The sequence below is a fragment of the Canis lupus genome, chromosome 11 (assembly GCF_048164855.1).
Source record: "Canis lupus baileyi chromosome 11, mCanLup2.hap1, whole genome shotgun sequence".
NCBI lineage: Eukaryota > Metazoa > Chordata > Mammalia > Carnivora > Canidae > Canis > Canis lupus.
In genome coordinates, this window is record NC_132848.1 from 49,493,379 (window position 1) to 49,508,179 (window position 14,801).

A 14,801-nucleotide genomic window follows, 5' to 3' on the forward strand; every position below is an offset into this window, starting at 1 on the left:
GTTTTTATAACAGAGTAGAAATAACAAAAACAGAAATAGGAAGAAAAACCCTTGCAATCTCAACACATTAAAAAAACTAATATAACGATTTTAATTTTTTTCTATTTTTCCTTCCCAAGTTTATTTGCATTTCATGCATGCCTGCTCCACTTTATTTTTATTTTTTAAATTTTATTTTTTTGCCTGCTCCAACTTTTAAATTAATTTTTTATTAATATTCAAGTACAGATGATACATAATTGCCTATTAGTTCAGGCATACAATATAGTGATTAGACAACTATATACATTACTCAATGTTCATCACAATATATGTGGGGTTACCATTTGTTACCATACAACATTATTACAATATTATTGAGTATATTCCCTATGCTGTACTTTTTATCTCCATGACTTATTTTATTCATGCATATCTTTAAACTGATATAAGTAGAATATAGATGCAGTTTCATATTCTGCATTTGTGACTTCACATAATATCAGCACCCCCCTACCTTAGTTTTCATGCTCATTTTTTTAATGGCTACCTACTATTCTATCATGCTGCATTATCAGAATTTTAAAACTTTGTATTTTAATGTTTATAATATTATTATAAATTCATTATAATAGAGAACATAACAGAGAACTTCACGAAGACAGTTCCTCCTCCCTGGCCTTTACAGTTATTTCCCTGAGATAAATTCTTAATAATGGAAATGCTAATTTAATTAAACAATATTTTTAATGACCTTTATTTTTTAAAGATTTTATTTATTTATTTATTCATGAGAGACACAAGAAAGAGAGGCACAGACAGGCAGAGGGAGAAGCAGGCTCCATTCCATACAGGGAGCCTGAAGTGGGACTTGATCCCTGGTCTCCAGGACCACAAACCGCTGAGCCACCCGGGCTGCCCTTTTTAATGACTCTTGACACATAAATCAAATGATATCCCAAGAACATTATATTAATTCAGACTGACATATTGACTGGATGTCTTTAAATGCTATATTTATATATTATTATTTTTTAAAGATTTTATTTATTCATGAGAGACACAGAGAGAGGGAGAGAGGCAGAGACACAGGCAGAGGGAGAAGAGAAGCAGGCTCCACGCAAGGAGCCCGATGTGGGACTCGATCCCAGGTCTCCAGGATCACACCCTGGGCTGAAGGCGGCACTAAACTGCTGAGCCACCTGGGGTGCCCTCTATTTTTATTATTAATCCATACTGAAAATACTGAAAAATACAGAGAAGAATGATAATCCTGGATCTTACAACACAGAGATAAGCATGGCTAATTTTTTAAAAAGATTTTATTTATTTATTTATTTATTTATGTTCTTAAAATATTTTATTTATTTATTCATGAGAGACACAGAAAGAGGCAGAGACATAGGCAGAGAGAGAAGCAGGCTCCATGCAGGGAGCCTGATGTGGGACTGACTTGATCCCAGAACTCCAGGATTACACCCTGAGCTGAAGGCAGACACTCAACCACTGAGCCACCCAGGCATCCCAATTTTATTTATATTTTTGACACAGAGAGGTAGAGGTAGCACAAGTAAGGGGAGCCACAGGTAGAAGGAGAGGGAAAAGCAGGCTCTCTGCAGAGCAAGGAGACCGATGTGGGATTCGATCCCATCATGACCTGAGCTGAAGACAGATGCTTAACCGAGTAAGCCACCCAGGCACCCCAAGCATGGCTAATATTCCTTCTGTATTGGTCGTTAACATGTTTGTCAATTGTTATTTCTTCTGGGATGTGTCCTTGTCCATTTTAAACTTGGGATGTAGTTTAAATTATTAGTCTATAAACATCACTTCATAAATTAAGGATATTAACTTGCCCTTTTGCTGAAAATACTTTCCCCCATTTTGCCATCTGGATTTTGTTTATAATGGCTTCTGACGTAAAAGTTTAATATTTTAGGTAACCAAGAATACTGTCACACCTTTTGTAATTTCTTTTTTTTTTTTTTTTTTTTTTTAAGATTTTTACTTATTTATGAGAGACACACACAGAGAGGCAGAGACACAGGCAGAGGGAGAAGCAGGCTCCCTGCAGGGAGTCTGATGCGGGACTCGATCCCAGGATCCTGGGACCACGACCTGAGTCAAAGGCAGCCGCTCAACCCCTGAGCCACCCAGGTGCCCTTTGTAATTTCTTCTATTGATTTTATGCTTTGGAAATATTTTATCCAAGTTAAGTGAGGTACTTATAATGTCATCTAGGTTTTGGATAGTTTTATCAATTGATTCTTTACATCTTTTAGGAATGTATGCTGATACACAAAGTGATGAAAAATTTAAGCAGGGGTGGGAAGGTACAGAGAATCTTAAGCAGGCTCCATGCCCATCATGGAACTTGACATGGGGCTTGATCTAACAACCCTGATATCATGACCTGAGCCAAATTGAAGAGTGGGATGCTCAACTGACTGAGCCACCCAAGTATCCTGATGAAAATTATTTTTGTCCACATATTATTTCCTGTACCATTAAAAAATAATACCCATTCAGGGGCACCTGGGTGGCTCAGTCAGTTAAGTGTCCAACTCTTCATTTCTTTCTTTTTTTTTAAAAAATATTTTATTTATTTATTCATGAGAGAGAGAGAGGCAGGGACATGGGCAGAGGGAGAAGCAGGGTCCCTCTGGGGAGTCTGATGTAGGACATGATCCCAGGACCCCAGGATCATGACCTGAGCCAAAGGCAGCTGCTTAACCACTGAGCCACCCAGGTGTCCTTGATTCTTCATTTCTCCTGAGGTCATGACCTCAGGTTCCTAGGATAGAGCCCTGTGTTGGGCTTTGCAGTCAGCAGGGAGTCTGCTTTTTTCCCTTTTCCCCACTTGTGCATCAAGTGCATTCTCTCTCTCAAATAAATAAATCTTTAATAATACCCATTCATTTTTCATTAGTCTTGATGTCTCTTTATCCTGTAAGTTGTTTTTATTATTTATTTATTAAAAAGATTTTATTTATTTATTCATGAGAGACACAGAGAGAGAAAGAGGCAGAGACACAGGCAGAGGGAGAAGCAGGCTCCATGCAGGGAGCCCAATGCAGGACTTGATCTCAGGACCTCAGGATCACGCCCTGAGCTGAAGGCAGATGCTCAACTGCTGAGCCACTCAGGCGTCCCTTTCATATAAGTTTTTATACATATAAATTTTAGAGTTATCTATTCCGGTTTCTATTATACGTCTGTCAATTTGTATTAACTATTGTAGGTTCACGTGTTTTAAAATTTTTTTTTTTTTTATTTATGATAGTCACAGAGAGAGAAAGAGAGGCAGAGACACAGGCAGAGGGAGAAGCAGGCTCCATGCACCAGGAGCCCGATGTGGGATTCGATCCCGGGTCTCCAGGATCACGCCCTGAGCCAAAGGCAGGCGCCAAACCGCTGCGCCACCCAGGGATCCCGGTTCACGTGTTTTAATACATGATTGTAGGACAAGTCTCTTACTCTTGGCTTGATCTTTATTTTCAACACTATCTTTGCTATTTTCAATACTTTTTATCTATTTATTTTTGTTTGATGATGACACAGGTAATCAAAAGATAAATTACTTGGTCAATTACTTGGCAGATATGTGGTCATATGAGTGTCAAAATACAACTGGCTTTACAGGTAAAATTTCCTTAGAAAGAGAAGACAAGTCATGGTAATCACAAAGCAAAAACCTACAGAAAACATACAAAAGATAAAAAGAAGGGAATCAAACCATAGCATTACAGAAAATTGTAAATTCACAAAGGAAGATAGCAAAAGTGGAAGAAAGGAGTATGGGAACTACCAAATAGTTAGAAAACACTAATAAGATGGCATTAGTAACTTCTTACCTATCAATGATTACTCTAAATGTTAATGGATTAAGTTCTCCAATCAAATGGCACAGACTGGTTGAATGGACAGATAAAAAGACCCAACTATATAATGCCTATACGAGATTCACTTCGGCATCAAGGACACATACAGGCTCAAGATGAGAGCATGTAAAAAGGAATTTCATGCAAGTAGAAACCAAAAGAGAGCAGGAGTAGCCATATTAATATCAGATTAAAAAAAATACACTTTAACTCAAAAGCTGTTAACAGAAAATAAAGAAGGCCATTATATTAAAAAAAAAAGAAGGTCATCATATAATTATAAAAAGGTCAGTTCATCAAGAAGATATAACAGTTGCAAATATGCTAATCATTATCTTAACTTTCAGGGAGTGGTAATCATTGATCACAGATTCTCCATAAGCAAATAATGAAAAAGTTTGAAATATCATAATAACTACCATAAAGTGACAGAGACATGAAGTGAGCAAGTGCTGTTGAAAAAATGGTGCCAATAGGCTTGCTCCACACAGGACTGCAACAAAAAGCACTTGTGAAGTGCAATAAACAAGGTATGCCTATATGCACTCAATATCAGAGCGCCTAAATGGATTAAGCAAATACCAACAGATCTGAAGGGAAAAATAGACAATACAATAATAGCAGGGGACTATAATACCCCATTTTAACAATGCAGAGATCACCCAGGCAGAAAATCAGTATGAAAATGTTGGACTTGGATTTGAACTATGTACACTTAAGACAAAGTGGATGTAACAGACATATACAGACCATTCCATTCAACAGCAGCTGAATACATTCTTCTTAAGTTATACATTAATAGAATAAAAGGAATAGTCTCCGTGACAGATCATATGTTAGGTCACAAAACAATTATTATCAAATTAAAGAAGACTGAACTCATACCAAGTATCTTTTCTAACCGCAATAGTAATTCATAAGAGAAAATCTGGAAAATTCACAAATACATGGAAATTAAGTAATACACCATTGATTAAGCAATGAGTCAAAGAAAAATGGAAGTAAAAAACAATTTTGGACAAATGAAGATAGCAATATAACATACCAAAACTTAGGGATACAGCAAAAGTACTTCTAAGAGGGAAGTTTATAGTGATAAATGCCTACATTAAGAAATATCTTGGGGTGCCTGGGTGATACAGTGTTAAGTCTCTGACTACTCTTGGTTTTCATCTCAGGTTGTAATCTCAAGATTGGGAACTCAAGGCCCACACTGGGCTCTGTGCTCAGCATGGAGTCTGCTTAAGTTTCACTCTCTCTGCCCCTTCCCACCACTCTTTCTCTCAAATAAATAAACCTTCTTTTTTTTAAGGCTTACTTTTTTAAAAAAAAGATTTTATCCATTTATTTGGGGGAGTTGCAGGGGTGGAATGCATGAGCAGGGGGGAGGGGCAGAAGAAGAGGGAGGAGCAGGCTTCTTATGGAGCAGGGAGACTGATTCAAGGCCCGATCCCAGTACCCTGGGATCATGACCTGAGCCTAAGGCAGACATTTAACCGACTGAGCCACCCAGGTGCCCCTCAAATAAATAGATCTTAAAAAGATTCAAATAGGGGCATCTGGCTGGCTTAGTTGGTAGAGTATGCAACTCTTGATCTCAGGGTAGTAAGTTCAAGCCTACCTTGGGTGTGGAGCCTACTTAAAAAAAAAAAAAAGGAAAAAAAAAAAAGGGAAATATCTCAGATAAACGATCTAACATTATGCCCCCCAAAATTAGAAAAACAAAAAATAAGTCCAATGTTAGCAGAAGAAAGGAACAAAGATCAGAGCAGAAGTAAATTAAGGAGACCAGAAAAACAAGAGAAAAGATGAACAAAACTAAGAGCCACTTTTTGAAAAGATAAAACCGACAAACTTTTAGCTACCCAAGGAAAAAAGAAGACTCAAAATCAGAAAGGAAGAGGACATATTACAGCTAATAGCATGGAATCAAAAGGAGCATAAGATTATCATGGATAATTACATGCCAACAAATTAAATAACTTAGAAAAAATGATAAATTCCTAGAAACAACCTATCAAGATTAAATCATGAAGAAATAGAAATTTTGAACAGCCCAATAAAGAGTAAGGAGAGGGATGCCTAGGTGGCTCAGTGGTTGGGCATCTGCCCTTGGCTCAGGTCATGATCCCTGGGTCCTGGAATCAAGTCCCACATTGGGCTCCACACAGGGAGCCTGCTTCTCTCTCTGCCTATGTCTTGGTGTCTCTCTCTGTGTCTCTCATGAATAAATAAAATATTTAAAAGAATAAGGAGAATGAATTAGTAATCAAAAATTTCTCAGCAAAGAAAAGCCTGGGACTATGGGACTAGATGGACTCACTGGTGAAATCTACTAAACATTTTTTTTAAAAGATTTTATTTATTCATTCATGGGGGGCGGTGGGGGGGGGAGCAGAGACACAGGCAGAGGGAGAAGCAGGCTCCACACAGGGAGCCCAATGTGGGACTTGATCCTGGGACTCCAGGATCACGCCCTGGGCTAAAGGCAGGCACTAAATTGCTGAGCCACCGAGGGATCCCTCTACTAAACTTTTAAAGAATTAGCATCAATCCTTTTTAAACTATTCCAAAAAAATTAAAGAGAAGGAAACACTTTCAACTCATTTTACCAGGCCAGTATTACCCATTACAAAAGCCAAATAAAGACACTATAAGAAAACTATCCAATATCCCTGGTGAATATAGATAAAAAATACTCAACAAAATGCAAGCAAACTAATTCAACAGCGCACTGAAAAGATTATTCATCATGCTCAAAATTAATCCCTGAGATACAAAAATAGTTCAAACATATGCAAATCAATGAATGTGATACAGTAATAGAATAAAAGATAAAAATCACATGATGATCTCAATAAATACAGAAAAAGCATGTGACAAAATTCAAAATCCATTCACAACTGGATATGGAACAAATGTTACTCAACATTACAAAGGCCATATATTACAAAGGTCCATATATATGGACAAGTCCATAGTTAACACCATATTCAATGGTGAAAAGCTGAACAGTTTTTTCTTCCTCTTGAGATCAGTAACTACACACAATCACTCTCACTATTTCTAATCAACACAGTACTAGAAGTGTTAGCCAGGACAATCAAGCAAGAAAAAGAAATAAAAAGCATCCAAATTAGAAAGGATTTGCAGGTGGTATGATTTTGTATATAGAAAACCTCAAAGGTTTCACTGTAAAACTAATAAATGAATTCAGTAGTTGCAGATGTGAAATCAACATCTAGAATCAGTTGTGTTTTGATATACTAACAGTAAAATGTCTGAAAAAGAAACAAAACAACCGCATTTAAAATAGCATCATAAAACAAACATTTAGGAATAAATATAATCACAGAGGGAAATGATCTGTACATTGAAAACTTAAGATTTTGATGAAAGAAAATAAAGACACAAATAAATGGAAAGATAGGCCATACTCATGATTTAGAAGAATGAGTATCATTAAAAGGTCCACACTTTCCAAAGCCATCTATACTCTGAATTCAATCCCTAATTTCCAATGGCATTTTTTACAGAAGTAGAAAAAATAATCCCCAAATTTGTAGAGAACCACAAAAGATCTCAAATAGCCAAAGCAATTGTGAGAAAGTAGTAAAAGGCATCATACTTTCTGATCCCAAACTCTATTACAAAGCTATACTAATCAGAACAGCATTGTACTGACATAAAAATAGATACTTGGTGTGGGGGTGGGGAGTTCCTGGGTGGCACTCAGTCAATTGAACATCTGACTTTTGGTTTCAGCTCAGGTCATGATCTCAGGGTCATGAGACTGAGCTCCATGCTTGGTGGGGATTCTGCTTGAGACTTTCTCTCTCTTTTTCTCTGCCCCCCTCACTGCTTATGTGCACAGTCTCTAATAAATAAATAAATCTTAAAAAAATAGACACTTGGATCACTGGAATAGAACTAAGAACACAGAAACAAACTCTTGAATATATGGTCAATACATATGTATATTTGTTTACATAGAATGTATATACCAATATAAATATATTTATATGTAATATATAAATATATATAATACATAAATATTTGTGTAAATGCTTATACATATAAATATATATATTTACATGTATATATTTATTTGATAAGGGAGCCAAGAATACTCAGAAGGGAATGGAAAATCTCTTCAAGAAACTATTGGGAAAACTGGATAATCCTAAGCTATTGAAATTACCATCCTAATAAAATTGGACCCTATCATACACGACTCACAAAAATTAACTTGAAATAGATTTAACCATAAGACCTGACATTGTGAAACTCCTAGAAGAAAATATAGGGAAAAAGCTCCTTGACATAAATGTCTTGGCAATGTTTTTTTTAATGATACCATAAGTACAAACAGATAGATAAGTAAGTGGGACCACATTCAACCAAGAAGCTTCTACATAGCAAAAGAAACAACAAATTGAAAAGGCAACCTGTGGAATGAGATAAAGTATTTGCAAACCATATATCTGATAAAGGGTTAACATTCAAAATATATAAGAAACCCCTATACCTCAAAAAAAAAAATCTTATTTAAAAATGGGCAGAAGACTTGAAGAGACATTTTCCCAAAGAGATACAAATGGCCAACAGATACATGAAAAGATGTTCTACATCACTAATCATGAGGGAAATGCAAATCAAAATCACAATATCACTTCTAACATGTTAGAATTATCAAAAAAGACACATAGTAAGTGGTAACTGATGTTAGTGAGTATGTGGAGAAAAGGAAACCCTTGTGTACTGCTGGTGAGAATGTAAACTGATACAGCTATTAGGGCAAAAAAAAAAAAAAAGGGGGTTCTCCAAAAAAAATTTAAAAAGGAGAGGCACCTGGATGGTTTAGTGAGTTAGGCATCTGACTCTTGGTTTCAGTTTAGGTCATGATCCCAGAGTCATGGGATCAAGCCCCGTGTTGGATTCTGTGCTCACTAGGGAATCTGTTTGAGATTTTCTCCCTCTCCCATTTTCTCTCTGCCCCTCATCCGGCTTGCAAGTGCACTCTCTCTCAAATAAAATCTTAAATCAAAAAAGGATTCATATGATTGAATCCATATGATTCAATCATCCCACTTCTGGGTACTATCTAAAGGAAATGGAGTCTGGATCACAATGAGGTATCTGTCCTTCCAAGTTCACTAGTATTAACAATAGCCAAGGTGTGGAAACCACCGAAGTGTCCACTGATGGATGAATAAGGAATACACACACAAACACACACACACTGTGGAGTATTATTCAGCCATGTGTATTATTCAGCCATAACAAAGGGAAATCCTGCCATTTGCCACAACATGGATTGACCTTGAGGGCATTATGCTAATAGGTCAAACAGAAAAAGACAAATACTGCATAATGTCACTTATACGTGGAATCTACAAAAGCGAAACTCACAGAAAGATAGTAGAATGGTGGCCAGGGGCTGAGAGCTGGGCGAAATGGGGGAAGATAACCAATAAAGGGTTCGTTTGTTCATTCATTCATTCATTTGGGGGGGGGAGGCGGGTGGCCCAGGGCCCACTGGAGAGCCTAACGTGGAGCTTGTTCTCACAACCCTGAAATCATGACCTCAGCTGAAATCAACAGTCGAATGCCTGACAGATGCCCCCATATCTTCAATTATATAAGATGAATAAGATGTAGGGATTGAATGTCCAGCATGATGACTATAGCTAGCAGTACAGTATTATATACTCAAAAGTAGCCAAGACAGTAGATTTTAAATGTTCCCACCATACACAAAAAAGTGGTAATCTGTGAGATGATTGAGATATTAACTACCTCTCTGTGTTAATCATTTTGTAATAGGTATATGTATCAAATCACCACATATACCTTCAAATTGTCTTATATGTTAATTACATTTCAATAAAGCTGAAAAAAGTAAAACTTTAAAAAAAATGTGTGCATAACAAAACAAGTTATAGAATGATATAAAAGAACTTTTAATTCAAGGAAAAGACAAGGAATGTAAAGAACTAAGGCCAATTCATTCTCCTATTTATTTCTATTTCTATATATATATATATAGAAATATATATTTTTATATTTATATATAAAAATAAAATCTATATATATACATATAAAAGATTTTATTTATCTATTCATGAGAGACACAGAGAGAAAGAGAGAGGCAGAGACACAGGCAGAGGGAGAAACAGGCTCAATGCAGGGAGCCCGATGCAGGACTCGATCCTGGGTCTCCAGGATCATGCCCTGGGCTGAAGTCAGCGCTAAATCGCTGAGCCACCTGGGTTGCCCTGATACTTATTATTTTTTTTCTGATACTTATTTTTAAACTTGAAATATATTTTGCCTGATCATGAAAATAATTCTGCCTAGTGTTAAAAATAAGTTGATATCATACTATTCATTTTTCTCACCTAGTACGGTATTTTTGAATTAATTTTAATTTATGATTTAGTAGCAACACATACTTTTTTTTTTGAGTATAGGTGATGTACAATGTTACATTAGTTTCAGGTGTACAACAGTGATTTGATAAGTTTATGTTATTCTATGTTTACCACAAGGTCACATACACTTTAAATTCTGCTTTATACTGCTAAGAATCCAATGGTTAAAAGGTACTCACAGTCATCACTGAACTCAGATTTTAGCTTGAAAAAGAGAAACTGACCTAAGTGCACCATTTACTCAATGGGCTCAATGAATGGCAATAATACAGGCCTAGAATTCTAGTTATCAATAAAGACACAAAGGTAAAAGTGACTAAGTCTCTGTTCATAATCTAGCAGTTCTAGGTTGTTTTTATGAAATTACATATAGGGACCATGCTGTAGTACACAAAATCAATTTCAATTTTAATAAGCAAACATGTCTTTTTATTAATTACACTGGTTGTGACCGTTATGCCTGCATGGGTAGCAAACTCTAATTTCCCATTCTGCAGTATTATTGGCTATGTTAAGTGATGAGTCTGAAATGATTTGCAAAGTTTTTTAATTTGCATAAATAATTTAAAGATAGGTATAGGTATGGAAGAAACACAGAAGCACAAAATAAACCAGAAAGACTTTTGGAATCAATATGTGAGTGTCATTATCCAAATCCCAAGCATGACCTAGGTAAAGTAATTACCAAGGGTACAGAAACTGAGCAAGAAATGGCTTGTCCAAGATCAAACAATCTGTGTAAGAAATAAGGCTAGAACCATCTACCACGTAGAGGAAAAGGGGACATTCCAGGCTAATTTCATTTTTCACTCAAGAATTTAGGTTCTACTGCAAAGGAAGGGCAGTATCAAGTACTAGAAGATGCAGGAGTCTGGTTTTTTACCTAATCAACTGTATAATTTCATGTAAATCTTTAACTGTCTCTAGATTTCAAAAAACTACTTTCTAAAAGTAGTTAAAGGTCTATTTCTCAGGGTGCTTGGGTGGCTCAATTGGCTAAGCATCTGCCTTCAGTTCTGGTCATGATTCCAGGGTCCTGGGATTGAGTCCCATATCAAGCTCCTTGCCTGGCGAGGAGTCTGCTTCTCCATCTGCTGTCAGCACCCCCCCCCCCCCCCGCCATGCTTGTGTGCATACTCTCTTTGGTAAAAATAAATAAAATCTTAAAAAAAAAAAAAAATTAAAGGTCTACCTCTAAAATCCCTTTTACTTGAAATTTCTAAGACATAACTGTTTAGCACTGCCCTGACTTGTCCTCATTGGGATCTTTGGGGTTTGGACCCCCAGTCTTCATTCAATGACCAGGGCAGGGGCAGCCCCGGTGGCACAATGGTTTGGCGCCGCCTGCAGCCTGGGGTGTGATCCTAGAGACCTGGGATCGAGTCCCACATCGGGCTCCCTGCATGGAGCCTGCTTCTCCCTCTCCTTCTGCCTGTGTCTCTGCCTCTCTCTCTGTGTCTATGAATAAATAAATAAATAAAATCTTAAAAAAAAAAAAAAGAAAAAAAAAAGACCCATCTTTAAAAAAAAAAGAAAAAAATGACCAGGGCAGTTTCAGTAACCTCCCAGGGCTTTTTCAACTTAGCTCTGTTCTGGCTTCTAGTGATGAACGAAACTGTAAATCTATAGTGAACAGCATTTGTACCAGTAATAGTTTTTGGTGGTGGTGAGGGAGGTGTTTTTCAGTGACTGAAAAAGGTTTTCTAATTTTGTTCCGATCTTTCCCTTTAGAATCTATATAGTTCTGCTCTCCCTAGAATGTGTGAATTAAATGGCTCTGGAAATATTTCCAAATTTACTCAAACACTTGGAAACAAAGCAGATAAATGTGGTTGCTTAAGAGTTCTTTTTTGGCAAATTCATGACAATACCTTTTAAAAAATCAGGTACCCAAAACTGGACCACCAAGGGCAGGTAAATGGAAATTACATACTTTGGTAAACTTTACTTATGAGAACAGAAAAGGATCAAAGCAAACACAGTAAAGTAGCAACTCTGTGTTTTACAAGTTCTTTGAAGACCTTTATATTTTCGCTTTGGGTATTCTGCTTTTCCCTTTTGGTCCTCCCCTCTGGATTTGGGGATTATAAAGTGTTAAGAATCTATAGACTCGTTTGTGTTGTAGATCAGGGTTCTGAATGTCAAATGAGGCTTACCCATAACTGGTTAGCTCCTTAAGGGGCAGAAAAGCATGTACAAACCAAGTAGTTTCCACTTTTTTTTCCACTTTTCTCTTAGAAATTAGATGGGTAACAATATATGGAAAACAAGTATCTTATTCAAGGATATAGCTTGCTGTGTTCATTCTGAGCTTCATTCACAAGATGGCAAATGGTCTGTAGTCCTAAGTTATTGATATAACAGAATACATTACTAGCTTAAACTGTCACGTCTCCAAAAGATATCCTTGAAAGACGATACATAAAATAGTGGAATCATATGAATTGTTCTGATAATTTCTCAAAAACAATCATTATCAGAGAAGGAAAAAAATTAAAAAAGCAATGACAGCATTACTAGTCCAAGAATGTTAGTTCTACGGTCTGGAATAATAGAATTTCTCTAGACCTCAAATTCTTAATAAAAACTAGGGGGCTAGGGGCTATATAAGATTTTCATTAAGATCCTTATCAGTTCTGAAATTTCATGAAATGATGAGAAATTTCATGAAATGAGTTAATTCTGACTATTAACTCTACTGACATAGATGTCATTTTTTTCCTTATAAAATCTGCTCAGTGACGCCTGGGTGGCTCAGTGGTTTAGCGCCTGCCTTTGGCCCAGGGTGTGATCCTGGAGTCCCGAGATCGAGTCCCATGTTGGGCTCCCTGCATGGAGCCTGCTTCTCCCTCTGCCTCTGTCTCTCTCTCTCTGTGTGCCTCTCATGAATAAATAAAATCTTAAAAAAAAAAAAAAAAAAAAGAAAAATATAAAATCTGCTCATTGTCCAAGCTTTACTGTTAAATAACATATATGGTGACAGGACCCTGGTGTTAAGGAAAAATTTCTCATAAATCATTTGGAAAAGTTTATCTGGGTAAGAGTCAAGGGATTTTGCCAGATAAACTTACTGTCATTTCCTCCCAAGCCTGCTAAACGGTAATATGGGACACGAGTCCTAGATAATAAGGAAGTAAAGAGGAATTACCAAAATACTGGGGAGAGTGAAATTTAAAGAGCAGTGGATACCACAGCTCAAAGTACAACAATTTAAAAGGTAGATAATCTATATGAAATGAGTAGTGAATTCTTTGTAACTGACACCATGTTATTCTACCTATGGCCTATAAAAGATTCAGAAATGTAGTATGGCAACCCTATTAAAGATTTAATTAACAACTCTTTTCATATGTCAGTCTACAGAGAATGTTAGCAACTTAGTCTTTGCAGTCTAATAGTGTATTTGTGTTCACTGTGGAGAATGAATATAACGAGATTCCAATTTTGAATCCAAACAACTAATAAATGAATGATTATGCTCATCTTAACCTATTACACCTGGTTCTAGCTGAAATCAATATTTTATGTCAACTAAGAATAGCACTTTAGATAACTGGAGAAAAACTCTGGAGAAAAAGATTTAATTGCATTATCCTAGTACCTTGGGTCCTTTTCTGTGTAAAAACGTTCATTACGTTTGTTATCACCAAAAGTTGCCCGATATACATCATGACAGCGAAGGTTCCTCTGGAAGGTGTAGAATAAAACATCTTCCTCTTCTTCATCCTTTACCCATTCTGAAAGAAAATAATTAAAGAATTATAGATTATATATTACTTGCAGTTGAAAAATAGGGCACAACACATTCAAACTTGAGTGCCACCAAAGAAGAGATGTGTAAGCTCATCCCTGGAAATGTAAATCAAACACTGGTTTGATCAGATCTAACCAATGTTATGTAGAAGTCAGCTTTTTTGGAGAATAAAATGTTGCTACATCAAGTCCAAGGTTTCAAGCAGTTCTCATTCTCAGGTTTCTAATTAAGAATTGGAATGTTCAGTCAGAGTCATGCTTACAGGAAATGAACTATGTTTACATCTACAATCTTTAAGTCTGAAGAAACACTGGATCACTTTCTCTCATGCCTAAATCTTTTCTGTCTTCCCTCAATCCACAGGATATCTCAAACTACCAATACATTTTAATGCTGGAGTTTTCTTGATCTTACCAGAAACTGTCAATAGAAGTTTTCACACGATTACATCATGACTGCCACCTGGCTGACAGTGACTGTATAAGACAGCACTGTATAATGTGCATCGTGATTTGAGAGAGATTAAAATGTACAAAATTTATGTTTCAGGGGGCACCTGGATGGCTCAGTCTGTTACGCATCCAACTCTTGATTTTGGCTCAGGTCATGATTTTGGGGTCATGAGATTGAGCCACAAGTGGGGCTTGGTACGGGGCGTGAAGCTTGCTTAAGATACTCTATCCCTCTCCCTCCGTACCTCCCTCTCCATGTCCTCCCCCCTCTCCACCAAAAGTAGGTTTCAGAATCAATTAG

The 14,801-nt window shown here is 36.7% G+C and overlaps 1 protein-coding gene across 11 annotated transcripts in view; it reads right to left on the reverse strand.

The window, feature by feature from the left end:
* Positions 1–14,801, reverse strand: part of PREPL (prolyl endopeptidase like) — a 69,837-nt gene that overhangs the window by 35,561 nt on the left and 19,475 nt on the right. For all 11 annotated transcript variants that reach the window (XR_012003333.1, XR_012003331.1, XR_012003330.1 and 8 more), the window contains one exon: positions 13,896–14,031. Coding sequence is in view for 6 of the 11 variants with exons in the window: in XM_072768202.1 (XP_072624303.1) it covers positions 13,896–14,031 (136 nt within the window). In the remaining 5 variants the exon portion in view is untranslated. The remainder of the gene's footprint in view (positions 1–13,895; positions 14,032–14,801) is intronic.